Here is a 14,081-nt window from a genome sequence, read left to right as displayed (position 1 = left end):
ACTTCCTGCTGTCAAAGTCGTTGTAGTAAATGGTGAGTACTGTGCTGGTTTCGGTTCTCGTGATTGGCTCTCGGAAGTACTCAAACTCTGAAATTGCTGCCAGGATTTCTTTTTGTCTGTTTCCCTTGTAGTGACTGACAGTCAAGTGGAACATTCAAATCTAGTAGGTGTTAGCTTTTTAAAAACATCTGAAGTAGCCCTCAGAAATCGAAGCTCTGCTGTCATAAGGCTGCTTGAAGTAACTGCCAGTGTGCTGCAGCTGCTTGCTGTGCATTAGAGTCATTCAGAGTAACCCTTGTAAATTCTTAATATAAAAAAAAAGAAAACAAAGCCACCCTGGAGCCCAGTGGCTACAGGATTTGCCCCTCAACAGCAAGTGTAATTGTGACCTTGGAACTGGCCAGGTATATTCCCTGGCCTGGACTGCCTGTTGTGATTGACCTGATGTCACCAAGCTAGTTGGGGGGGTGTTCAGGTGGCTCAAGCAATCATCTCTGCTGGGAGCTGGAATTAATTTGCTGCTTAAAGAATAGCCTGCAGTTTGAGTCCTCTTTACTAGTAATAATTTTTGTTTTTCTGTCTAGGACTGGATAATACAGAAATTTCATCCTCAAAACGTTTCCTTACAAACAGAAGTTTCTTTTTCAATTGGTTATAACAGTCAAGAAATGTCTAGAGTCAAGAAATGCAAGTATTAACAGGAATCATTAACATGAAGGAGCATCCACAGTTTTCCTGGGCAACCTGCTCCAGTGTCTCATGATGAGATGTTTCTTCTTTATGTCCAATCTAAACCTACCCATATTCAGTTTAAAACCATTTCCTGTTGTACTGTCACCACAGGCCCTGATAACAGGTATTTCTCCATTTCTCTTTTACGTCCCCTCTATATCTATATCTATCTATCTATCTATCTGTCTCTCTCTATATAATCTCTAAAGGCTGCAGTCCATCTTTCTGCTTACATACAGCTAACTTGAAAGTTAAATGTGTTTGAATTTTGGCTGTCTGTACATGTTGTACTTTCCTGTCCATTGCCGAGTTTCTCAATTTCAAGTCATGATTTCTAGCAAATACGTCTTCAAAATGTTTGTAGTTTTTGCAAGAAAATATCTGTTTCTATGTATTGTGGTGGTTGAAAATATTGTAACTACACGGTAGAAGTACAAGTTATTGTACCTTTCGGGGAGAGTGATAGTGCTAAAACCTTACCAGAGTTTTTATCCATTTTCCAGTGCAAGATCAGGCACCTTTCTTTGCTCAAATTGTTGGGATGGTTTTGATGCATGGGGATTTCTGCTTCTCAGCTCCTCTTTTCACTAACTGCTTTTGATGACTGTGTATGTGGAGCATCCTGCATTCTCAGCTTTTGTTTCAGTAACCTTAAAGCCATCTGAAGAAGTAATGGATTAAATTGATTTTTCTAAGTTTATCTGCTGAACAGTAATGATAATTTTTATTTCTTCTCTGCTTGGGTAGATTTTGTACAGCCCCCGGGGGTTTACATTGACAAACCATGATTAGGTTTTTGTATCACTTTTTTTTTAAACCGAAGGGCAAAAGGGCAAATAGCTTTAATTTCATATTAACTTAAAAATAACTTTGTCTTCCTTTGGTCTGTCTCCCAAAAGTTTTTGGAATAACCAGTTGTGACCCCAGGTGAAAGCATAGGGTTATATTGGTTTCAATACTCTACCTGATAATGAATGAATAAATAATCCCACAAGAACCTAAAATCATGTAGGAAAACTAAAATTGGAAGAATATCAAGTAGAACCTCACCATGGCTTACTTAACAAATATAAGGCTAGGTGGAATCCAGTATTTGGAAAGAAAAGTTGATGGTTGTTTGCATAATTAATCTTATTCTGAATGATGATGTCATTCATTTGGTTTCCATACGCTGAGCAGGAGGCTAATACAAGGCGGAAAGATAGTGGTCATTGTGCTCAGTGGAGACAGATGTTCACATGAATTAATGCTGGTGTGTATTTCACTGTAATGTTTTAGGAGTGAAGAACAACGTGCTGTAGCTGCTGTTCTTGCTTGCTTTTTCTGGGTTAGTTCCTTTTGCTCCTTGCCTTCCCATTCTAGATTTGTAAGAGACCACGGCTCATTTTTTCTTAATTGTTTTACTGTCTATCCCCTGTTACTTAGCACCACTGTCTTTTTTTCTTTTTTTACTGCTTCTGATGACACTTTTTGTCTCTTTGCTTTCAATTCTTTGTGAATTTGTAGTAATTTCTCTGCAGTGTCAGTATTTTCTAATTTATCATTTTCTCTTTTTCTTTCCCATGACTGTGTTGGATGGATTCCATTCACCTCACATCTGTCATGACACTGTGTGTAGACTATGTGGATAGGCCAGAAAGAACATTTGAAGAATGCTGCCTTGCGTAGTGACCTACAGTGCTTTTTGGCACCAGTGGAATATTGAACAGACAAATCTTCTAGGCAAAATTACCTCTTGTTGGTTTCAACTGTCATAGTGTCCCCTGGCCATGAGCGATATGAAACATCCTGCAGGTTTTGCATTTCTGTACATTTCATACTGTTGGCCTATGACAAGGCAGGATTTTTTAATACTTTTATATATTCTTGGTTTCTAAATCACCTTTCAAATAAAAGGCTGTAAATACTGTTTGGAGCCTTGATACCTGCTGCTAAGTCCTATATATACAACCCCTTATTTATGGAAAAAAGGGAAGCAAATCAGTTTGGTTTAGTTGTACTTTTAAGATACAAAATTTTAATAAGGATTGCAAAAATTGCTGCACTCTACCAACTGGCAGCATATGAAGCAAGATTCTTACTGGGACTTTGTGCCTCCTTTGAAAGAAGTATGAAAGACTGGAATGATAAAAACTTAAGGTAATCTGTCATTTTATGGAGCATCAGGAACTGTTAGGACTGGAACTTGGCAAAACCAGAGAACACTCCTTCTGTTGCACAAATAAAAGGTACAGCAGTATGTTGAATTCCACATGCAGCTCTGGAATCGTACAGATTAGGAATTTGACAGAATATTGAGGTAATAGTTTAGTAGGTGTGGATACAGACTAAAGACTTTGGTTTACTGGAAAGAATGTTACATTTATTTGAATTAACAAAATAATTTAGAAGGGTTCTAAGTGCTTAGGCTATAAAACTGAAATGTTGCAACTTTGAAGAGATTCTATTTGTATAATGGAGTTTTAATACTGTCATCACAGCGAGGTAGTAAATAGACACATATTGCATCGGGTTTTCTGTCATATTTTAAGTAAATTAGCTTTCCCAGAGCTGTGATTGGCAATGAACTCAGAACTTCTACTTTATCAAAAACTTACCTAAAATAACATCCCAGAATAAAGTTTTTCAGTTGTCAGTGTCCCTTGCAGTGAATTAATTGAATTATATTCTTAATGCGCTAGTGGAATTACCTGATTATCCTGATTGTGAAATCTTTCCTGAGTTTGAGTTTTGTGTGAGCCACAAAATGCTTGATTCTTCTCGGCCATCACAGAAGTTAATTTCTCACTATTGCAAATAAAGCTTTAACTACTTGTAGCAGTATCAAGAGCTGTAGTGTGCTCTGGCTGCCATCTGTTTAAATATTAGATTTTCTAGTCCTTTTTAGAAACCACCCAGGTGATGTCATGTTGAAGGTGCCTTGAGCATAGGAGGTACTCTAGGAGCCGCTCATGTTTAAAATAGTAAATGGAGCTGCGGCAGGCGCTAGGAAGCTCATTGTCAATGAACACACAGTGAAGAACTTTGTATATGTGTGTGGTGCAACACCACAGGCAGACAGTGAATAGAATTGAGTTTCACAACCAGATCTTTGTATGTTCGTTAATTTTGGTGTTTCCTGCCTTTGATTTGACTGTACAGACGTACTTCCTGCATTACAAGCTTTTGTAATTAGGTTCCCATAAAATAAATGTAGTCAGCATCTTAGAAAGGTTGCTGAAATTGCTGATTGCACAGAGGGGGAGAGTGAGTGCTCGTGAGGTTTATTTTTCCTCTGAGAAAACTTTTGATTTTTAGGACATATAATATTTGTGGCTTTATAGGTGCAGATTTTCAAGAGCTTTGCAGCTTTCAGCTACTTTTGTAGGAGATCTAAGAGCCTGAGCACTTGGCTTCTGTCAGAATAATTGTTTTTGTGTGTGCTTGATACCTGCTGTAGTCAGACCAGGTTAAAGAACATGGTAGTATCAGTGTGTGTGCTAGTGTCACTGATTTAAGAAAATGGATTTTCTTTATACTGATTGAAGATGCTATATATAATTTTATACATTTTATATGTTTGAAAATCTCCATGGACTGTGAGAAGTTCTGCCTTGATTAAAGACTAGGTTAAAATATATTCCCCTTGTTTGCTATGTTCATTTGACAACACTTTATGTAAGATCAATTTTGCTTTTTATCCCTGTATTACAGTGTTTACTTCTTTGGACCTTGTACAGGGAGGAAAGCACAAAGCTGTAAAATAACAATTAAGCAGGAAGATTCAAATTTGTACAAGCAGTGGGAAATCACTGTGCTTTGAGATTTACCTACTTTTCTGAGCTGATTGTTCACATTTTCCTTTCCACAGCCTGAGCAGCAGTTGCACCTTCTTCCTCCTTATCTGTGGACCTGTATTATTATTGCTTGAATACCAGTGATTACTTGCATTTGGCAATGAGGTAGAGCCACTGTGTTGGAGATGATGCTGTTTTGGGGAAAAAAGAAAAAAATGGGCCCTAAAATCAGCTCTTCCCCTCCACATGTTTCTCTCTGTTGATAAGCTGAGTGTGTGCGCTATGGACTGAAAAAGCAAAACACGTTTTGTGGGGAAACTGTGCTGTTACACTCTCTACTTCTTAAAATAGCAAGGCAATAATCCTGTCTTAGACTTTTTAAGGATCTTTTCTACAGCTTTCTTTTAAACAAAACATAAACCCCTCTGTTTTTCTCTTGTCTCGACTTTCATACTTACATCTCTTCCTGCAGGAATTTAGTGTTACCTCTCTGGAATTGCCTAGAGCTGTTCTTTATTTTCTTGTTTCTCCCTCAAAATGAGCTACAGAGTGTGATGTAGCCACACTGTACAGCTTCTGCCCAGTCTCCACCTTTCTTTAAATTGTCCCAGCAATCTTTCTCTTAGATCTATGTACAGCAACTTTGGAGGAGTTTTTTTTAATCTAAACCCTAGAAGGGAGCTTCCTGTTTACTTCTGTTAGGACAAATTTGTTGGCTGCATGTAGGTGGTTCTTGGGTGAAAAATTCCAGTATCTCCCATAATTTCCGAGCTGACATGGAAAAGGAAGGACTATGGAAATTCCTTCAGGGAAGTGTATATATTCTGTCCAAGACCCATCTTTCCTGCTGGACTCAGAAACAAGATCTTTATAACCTTACAGACTTTAACCTTCAACCCCATGCTGAAGTCCTTTGTAAATTATTCTCATTTCCCCCTGTGCCCTTGGAGTATAAGAGTAGCTGGGGCAGTTTCCAAATTCCTCAGTCCTTTGTGTTGCAGTCAAGAACTTCCCTTACTAACTTCTTTAGTAATGTTTTTTTCCTCTTTAGTGAGTTCTTATTCTTACATTTGAAGGTGATCAAAGCTGTCCCACTTCCCTCAAAGTGAGAAGACCTAAATACTTCTTGGTTTCCTGAAGCTGTAGTAAAAATCTGAAAAAAATACTTGTTCTTAGAGGTTTGACAGTCTTCATGTCTGAGCCAACCAGGTGGATTTTTGAGAAATCTTTAGTGTTTGCTTTGTTCCCTTTCTAGAAAAATCTACTCTTTCTGTAGCGATTTTAGGAGATGGTGGTAAGTGGCTGGAAAATCTACTGTTACTTTTCAATTATGTTTTACCTTTTGTATGACACATTATATAAACACAGAAATACATTCTCCATAATTTTCTTGGTAATTTCGCTTTGGTGTCAACTGTAACACTTTGCAAGAATTATTTCACTTATAATAAATAATTGTTACAGAAAGATTACTTCTGCTTCAGACACATATGCATGAAACACTGAGATTTTTGTAGTATCTCATATGAATGCCAATATAGATGTGTGTATATATATATATACACACATGTATATATATATATATAAAAAATATTGAAATGTTTGTATTCTATTCTGTTGTATCTCCTGGTCAGTTTTACATTAAGGTGTTAGTCATCCATGCAGTCAGTGACTTGGTATTTTATATATAAAATAAGCAAGCTGTGATTAATGACAAGATCAAGTTCCTCTTTCTGTTTCTGTGTTTAAATTGCTGGGGTGGCAGAGAAAAGGAAGAAACAGCATTCATAGTTTTATCTCTTATTCCTGTTTCATGGAAATAACTTGTAAATATAGTTAGATGCATCTCCAGTCTCTTATTTTATTCTTATTTGAGATAGGGGAATAGTTCTTTTTCCTTAGAAAAGATGCAGTTTTTCTCAGTAAAAGAATTGGCTGTTTGGCCTATTCCATTAGTGATATAAACTTAATTTTAATATGCCCAGTAGTCTGTTGTATTTAATAATGACTTGCAACAGGCCTTTCGCACTTTAATACATGTGATTTATTAGTTATTGTAGGCAAGCTTACACCACAAAAATTAACATTTTAAGTGACCTGTAAAAATTAGCTGGTGGTTTCAGGCTGAATTAATTCCTATTTAAGAAAAAACAAACTCTTTAATAACACAGAATATTTTAAATTTTTAAAAATTGTTTGCTAGGCCACTGAAGACTGCATACTTTCCCTGAAATATGACAACTTTCCTCTTTTTTCCCTATATTTTAACTCAGAACGGAAGACCTTAAGTGTATCAATTATTATTAGTGTTTACTCTGTCTTGCTGACAAGCATTTGCACGCTCTTGGTTTTGCGTTTATTTTTTCCTTAGGTGCAGCAAGTACATTTAAGCCAAAACTTCTTAAAAATCATCGTCTAACTAAATAGAGGAACAGAAATATATGGATAAAGGGGTAATGAAATTTGTCATCAACTTTCTTTCTGAGTTCTTGGCTGTGTGGAAATGCATGCCAATCAATTACTACAGTTTCAGAATTATTAGGGGTTTTTTGTAAGTTGATTTCTTTTAATTTGAAGTGCATCCTATTACCTCCCATCTATGCTTACTAGTTATTGCAAGATGTGGAGACTTGATTTTGAGCTTAGTATTCCAGTGGTAGTTTGGCTGTTTGGTGTAATTGTTTACATAATGGGGAAAGCCGTGAACAACAGAGGAAGTACCTGGTTTTGACTTTTGAGCTTGAAGAGACAGAGTCTGAAACCCAGGGGATGCAACATTCAGTGTGCAGTGGGATTCAGCTTTGGAAGTTACAGGTTCGCCTTCAGGTGCACTTAAAGCAGTGGTCTGATAAAAGGAAAAACAACCTTTGTCTCTGCTGCAGGTAATTTCCATGTTTCTTGTAACATTTAAAAGAGAGCTCTCTTAGGCATATTTTCTTCCATAATTTAAGTGTTTTACTCTCCTCTTAGCTCAGGCAAAAGCCTTCCCTAATTATATTTCCCGTGTTTTCACAGGTTTCATTTTAAAATTCTTTTCCTCACATTCCCTTTCATCTGATGTAAGAGAAACAAACAATAGTTAGCGTCCAGTGCAGTGATGGCTAACAACAGCTCTCCCTGTGTTTGTGCACATATTCCAGTAGAGGATTTGATGAACCTGAGCCGTTCCTTGAGTTCAGCTGCAGCACTGGCTGTGGTTCTCAGGACGAACAAGCTCTGAAGGCGGGCTTAGTTACCTTCATACGTCTTCCCCTGCAGCTCAAGTTGCTGCCACTGCTATTCTGAAAGAAAAATTCTTCATCCAGGATGCATAGAACTTGGCTTTTAGGGTTTGATGTATACATTTTGTCCCCACTGTTCCCTGGAGTAAGCTTTTGAAATAGGTGTTAAATTTGGTAACATTGTTGGAATCCTTGTTCAGCTGTGAGTTTTGAGTCCCATTTTAGTTGACTTACCAGTTGGCAACAGTAAAATATTTGTGAACATTTACTCCCCCAAAATGCTGATTTCCTCAACAGGAACTGTGGTTCTAAAAGATACGACAAATAAGTTGTGTTCCACATCCTCACAGTTTACTTTTTCTTTTTTTCCCTGAGGAGCAGGAGGAGAAAGGAAAGAATAAGGGCAGGGGAGCTGGGCTTTTAAAAATTTTTTTTTTTCATAGAAATCGCAGAAAGTTCTGGGCACTTGAGTTTGATGTGTTTTAAGTTTTCCAGTGTTGAAATACTTGATTAAAGCTGTTGCTATACATTTAGATGGTTTAAGTTTATGATGATGAAAGAAAAGTACTTTTCTCCTCTTGTCACATGCTTCTGGCTTGTCCCTTTGTGCTTGGCCATGTGATCAGCGTGTTCAGAAAGTGTGTAGGCCTGCACCCTGTGGGACTGGCCCACCCTGCACGCTTGGTACCTTCCACATGTTCACCTGACCCTGCAGTGGTCAGATACAGTGAAACAGCAGTGAGCATTCACTTGAGTTTTCAAAGCCAAATGTATTTTCTTTTTGCCTGCCCTAAAAAGAAATGAGATGTTCGTGTCCAGGCTCTGGAGCAATTATAAACCTTGTGTTTGTGGCAATGAGCTGGAGGAAGTAAACCTTACCTATGCATTGTGCTACCACTGTTACCTGGTATCTGTGTAACCTCAGTGATCTGTAGTTGTTCATGCAGAGACAGAGATCATTTAGATTTGCATTCAGAGCGCATTTCCAGGATTACCAGCAGTGTCTGGTTAAAGCTTTCTGCCTGTCACATGAAGCTGAATGTTATTTTCAAGGTGGACCAATGTATTTCTTGCAAAAGCTGCAGTAGGAGACTAGGGCGCTGCTAAGAGCTCAGCTTCAAGATTCAGTCTCTATTTTTGGAGATGCATACAAGGGCAGGAGGGAAAAAATCTATCAGTTTTCAGGAAAAGCAGCAGTATTTGCACCTTTGAGGTACATGATCAGATTTTGAAGTTTCTGAAAGAAGAGTAGCTGGTGAAAGCATAACATAAAGCCCATGAATGAGTCTGTTCAGGGAACTTCTTAATGGAGTTACATCCCCATGTTTTACCTCTTGCTTGAGAAGGTGCAAACTCCATCAGATAAGACCAGAGTTTGGACGTTTTCATTAATTGGCCTTACAGTTTCTATTAGGATCAAATGGTAATTAGCAAATCCTTTCTGACAAGTGAGACAATGTTGCCCTTTCTTAGTAAACAGGGTCCTGAGTGTAATAGTACCTGTCTGTGTCACTTGGAGGCTGAGCTGTTGGGGAGTTTTGTGGTGTGAGTAGACAGGTGTGTCTTGTATGAAATGCAAGGAATGCTTGCTGCTCTGAATGGTACTTACCAGCTGTGGCTCCAGTTTCTGTGGGATAGACCTGGGTAAGGGTCTGCTGTAGTGCAACAGAAGTTACTTGGATAAGGCTCACTGGGGCTCACATAAAGCTTTTTATGAAGATACTAATCTATTGTTGGGAAAATTTGGCTGAAATAAAAGCAGGTGATTAATAGCACACAATGTGCTTTTTGGGCAGATATATTGGCAGAAGAGCTGTAGTTCTTTATATTTTTAATTTATGTTTTTTGAGTGTGAAATGTCAAGACAAAACGAGGACCGAGTTGCACTGCCTGTAACCCATTTCCCTACAAGCATGGCATGGCAGCAACACTGGCTTTCACTGCATGGCAGAGACTCCCTCCACCCCCAGGGGTTTAGTTTGAAATTAGATCAAATAGGGCTCACACTACTACCAAAGGACACAAAACTCTCCTTCAAGAAATTATAGTACTTTTTGGTGAAACTGTAATACATTAGGACTTAAAGGGTCAAAGAACAGAAAGTGATCAATCAGAACCTATGTAACCCATGGTTAATGATTATAAACAGGAATTAAACAAATCTGTTTTGTACAATAGGAGATAAAGCATTACTTTAAAGAAAATTCTTTTAAAATGAGCAGTTTGAAAACAGTCCCTTTGAAGAAGCCTCTTTGCATATTAAGCTATAAATTAGCTTGGCAAAATTTAGACTTGACATCAAGAATCCTCTTGAAGAAACTGAAGTTCTAAATGCTACCAGCATTAAAATTAGTAACTCGAGTGTCTCTTTGGGATCAGAATGTTCTTTTAATTTTTTAATTTTTAAAAATTTTCTCAGACATAGACTTAGAAGAAGTCTGGACTCAACTAGTTGTGGTCAGTCCATGCTCTTGTATGTGAGAAATTTTTCGAACTCAGTGTATGTTTTTGGAATTATGATCTTTTATTCACATATAATAGCAAAATATCATACCATTACATGGATGATCCTGCAGACATAAATCATCATAGTGCTGAGATACGTTTATCAGCCCTGCACCTTTGTGGTTCTTGACATCTAAATCTTAAATTGCCTTATCTGTTAAATGCTGTTCATGTCACTTAGCAGAATTAAATTTGCTTTGTGTGAATTTTTGTGCATATGGATTTAGAAAATGTAGACTGACTTACGCTAAAATTCTTACATCATGTTAAGTAAGTTGCACAAACATGTAGGTCAGATGGTGAAACTTTGGTAATTCTTGGTGGTTAATCTTTTGCTGCTTTCCTTCTGAAAGGATTATTTGGATTTGTCCTGCTGTGAGTAATAAGATCTGTAGATAACGTTGCACACCTATTGACAGTTTTTTTCATCTTCAGGACTAATGGCAAAGAAGTAAACCAGCATGGCAGCTATGGTCCCACCTGTGAAGCTGAAATGGCTTGAACACCTAAACAGCTCCTGGATCACAGAAGACAGTGAATCTATTGCAACAAGGGAGGGAGTTTCTGTCTTGTATGCTAAGTTAGTTAGCAATAAAGAAGTAGTGCCATTGCCCCAGCAGGTTCTGTGCCTCAAAGGACCTCAGTTACCAGATTTTGAGCGGGAATCTCTATCTAGTGATGAACAGGACCACTACTTGGATGCACTTCTTAGCAGCCAGCTGGCACTGGCAAAGATGGTGTGCTCAGACTCTCCATTTGCTGGAGCTCTTCGAAAGCGTCTCCTTGTGCTGCAGCGTGTCTTCTATGCACTTTCTAATAAATACCACGATAAGGGTAAGGTGAAACAGCAACAGCATTCACCAGAAAGCAGTTCTGGATCCACGGATGTGCACTCTGTCAGTGAACGCCCAAGGTCAAGTACAGACGCACTCATAGAAATGGGAGTTCGGACTGGATTGAGCTTGTTGTTTGCACTGCTGAGACAAAGCTGGATGATGCCTGCGGCAGGACCTGGCCTCAGTCTTTGCAATGATGTTATCCATACTGCAATAGAAGTTGTGAGCTCTTTACCACCTTTATCTCTAGCAAATGAAAGCAAGATTCCACCAATGGGTTTGGATTGTTTGTCACAAGTAACAGCTTTTCTTAAAGGAGTAACGATTCCGAACTCTGGGGCAGATACTTTAGGTCGTAGATTAGCTTCTGAGTTGCTTCTTGGTTTGGCTGCCCAACGAGGTGCCTTGAGATACCTTCTTGAATGGATAGAAATGGCTTTAGGTGCTTCAGCTGTAGTAAACACCATGGAGAAAACCAAGTTGCTGCAAAGTCCAGAAGGGATGATCAGCTTTGATTGCTTTATGAGTATATTGACCCAGATGCGACGATCTCTGGTAGGTATAACCAGCTTTGGTCTTTCTGCACTGCAGTGTGGTTGCACTCTTAATTGAATAGTTTCTCCACACCGAATGCCAGTTTGCTGAGTATGTTAGGGGGCTTTTTGTGAATTATTTTCCCCTGTATTTCCACCATCTCTTTCTTTCCCTTCCTGCCCACCTGCTTCCTCATAGGTAAAGATGAAATGGTAAATAATCTCTGTGTTGTCATTTTTAGTGTTATGCTTTAACTTCAGGGAAAGAATTGAGGACATACTTGATCCACTTGGACTTGTACATTTAAGTTCATAGCAAAAAAAGTTAGAAATTTCAAAGTTTTATAACACACCTTGTTTCCTGTTATTTTTATTGGACGTTCCTACTCCCTAATTCACCTGGGCCTCTGCTTATACATCTTCAGGATGTTCAGCAGTTTTGCTGATGCTCAGAAATTAATGTGGTAAGAAAATGAGCTAAATTGGAAGTGTGGCACACTGTTTTGTATGTTGAGCGCTTACTTCTGGTCCTAGATGAATATTACTTTTAAAGGTATGAAATTACTGCACAGTATGCAGTCGGAAGCTGTTCCAAGCTTCTGCTTCATGTGCTCAGACTGAAACAGGGAATGACTTTTTCCCTCAAGTGGTCGTTCTTTTCTTTCAAGCTTATAGTGCTTATTAATAAACATAAACCTTAAAATCTAAAAAAGATTCTAAAGAAGATCTAAAAAATCTTTTTAAAGAATGGAGTCCGTGAGAAGAGCATGGCAGTGGCAGTATCTGAGTTGGATTAAATGTCCTGATGGGCAACTTTATTTGTTGTTTGTTTTGGGCTATATATACAATTAGAGACCAAAATATGAAAGATATGTAAACATTAATTGTTAGTAGTAATTTCAAAATAATTATCACTTTAAACACAAATAACTTGCATTTCATTACAATATAGTATTAGGAGAAATTAACTCTAAACACAGATACTTTCACAAAACTGAATCAGTAACAATGTTGGACTAGCACTTGTGACAGTTTGGTTTTCCTAAAGTGTATGCAGATATCACAGCTCAGGAGAGAGGTAGTGTACTTATGCTTATAGAAAGAGCCATTCATTTCTGCTTAGCTATAAGAACAAATCCCTAATGTATTTTGTTCAGGTGGACTGTTGCTGTATTGGAAGTATGCTTCTCCTAATAACAACATTTAAACGTTGCAGGGATCATCTGCTGATCGAAGTCAGTGGAGAGAGCCAACCAGAACATCTGATGGCTTATGTTCTCTGTATGAGGCAGCTCTGTGCTTATTTGAAGAGGTATGTCTTGAAAAAAACTTTTTAAGTTATTGTAGTTTACTTCCCCTTCAAACATGTGATTGGTGTGCACATGTGGCCATAGTCCAGTCTTGGCCAAATTATTCTGGGGCAGAAGAGGTGAAAAAAACATTGAAAAACTAAGATGTAGTGAAACAGTCATTTGGGCAAGCTAATGATGTGGTCATTGTGATTTGTATTTTAGGCAGTTACCACGTTGAGGGGCAGTTAAAGCTGTATTCAACATCGTGACTGTATAGGAAGAAGTATAAAATGTTACTGTGTAATAAATCTCTGGTTTGAACAGGTTTGTCGAATGGCTTCAGACTATTCTAGGACATGTGCTAGCCCTGACAGCATTCAAACGGGAGATGCTCCCATTGTGTCGGAGACCTGTGAAGTGTATGTGTGGGGCAGTAACAGCAGTCATCAGCTGGTAGAAGGAACTCAAGAGAAAATACTTCAACCCAAGCTTGCTCCAAGTTTTTCTGATGCACAGACGGTGAGTGACATATATTAGTGGTACATTATGTAACATTCAGCAGCTTCATAGTCACAGTATAAAATTGAAAGATAGTACTTTATTTCTGCGTGTCGAGTTGTAATGAAGGGATGATGCTCAGAACTGGTCACACATGTTATTTTACTGTGAGTATCTTGCTACTTTTATTGATGCCTGGGAAAAACATTCTGGTTTGTTTCTAATGACACACAGATAAATATCCATGTAACAAGAATGACCTGACTTGCTCTGTGGAGACAAGTTCAGTTGCCTGTAGTTGTTTGGGTGGGTTTGATTTTGTTGGTTTGTTTTTTGTTGTTGTTGTTGTTAGTTTTTTTAATGTTGGTTAAAAGGTGTCTTAACTACTCCATATTCTTTTCCACTGGTGGTTTTCACACCCAAGATTGCCAAGTCTGAAACTTCAAACTGGGCTAGCTGCTGACACAGCAACCTTAGCAAGCTTTCTGAAATCAGTGTGCATGCTCTTTCTGCTCTCAGTCACAGATTCTGCAGTTGCAACTGATGTGTGACCCAGAATATAATAGTTTGCTTTTCTGGTACTATATTGGCTTTGCAGTGTTTACTTAAGTAAAAGAACTTTTTTGGTCACTAGACAATTTAGGTGCGTTTTCTGAAATAGTTTCTATGGACGTCACTGATGTATTTT

General features: G+C 38.2%; 1 protein-coding gene across 10 annotated transcripts in view; it reads left to right on the top strand.

Moving 5' to 3' along the window:
- Positions 1–14,081, top strand: part of HERC1 (HECT and RLD domain containing E3 ubiquitin protein ligase family member 1) — a 101,855-nt gene that overhangs the window by 20,934 nt on the left and 66,840 nt on the right. For all 10 annotated transcript variants that reach the window (XM_048317525.1, XM_048317531.1, XM_048317534.1 and 7 more), the window contains exons 2-4: positions 10,670–11,625; positions 12,820–12,915; positions 13,220–13,414. In XM_048317525.1, the coding sequence (XP_048173482.1) occupies positions 10,696–11,625; positions 12,820–12,915; positions 13,220–13,414 (1,221 nt within the window). In that variant the 5' untranslated portion in view covers positions 10,670–10,695. The remainder of the gene's footprint in view (positions 1–10,669; positions 11,626–12,819; positions 12,916–13,219; positions 13,415–14,081) is intronic.

The sequence above is a fragment of the Corvus hawaiiensis genome, chromosome 13, assembly GCF_020740725.1.
Source record: "Corvus hawaiiensis isolate bCorHaw1 chromosome 13, bCorHaw1.pri.cur, whole genome shotgun sequence".
Taxonomy (NCBI): Eukaryota; Metazoa; Chordata; class Aves; order Passeriformes; family Corvidae; genus Corvus; species Corvus hawaiiensis.
Note: the sequence above shows the minus strand (reverse complement) of the source record. Positions and strands in the feature narration are given on the sequence as shown.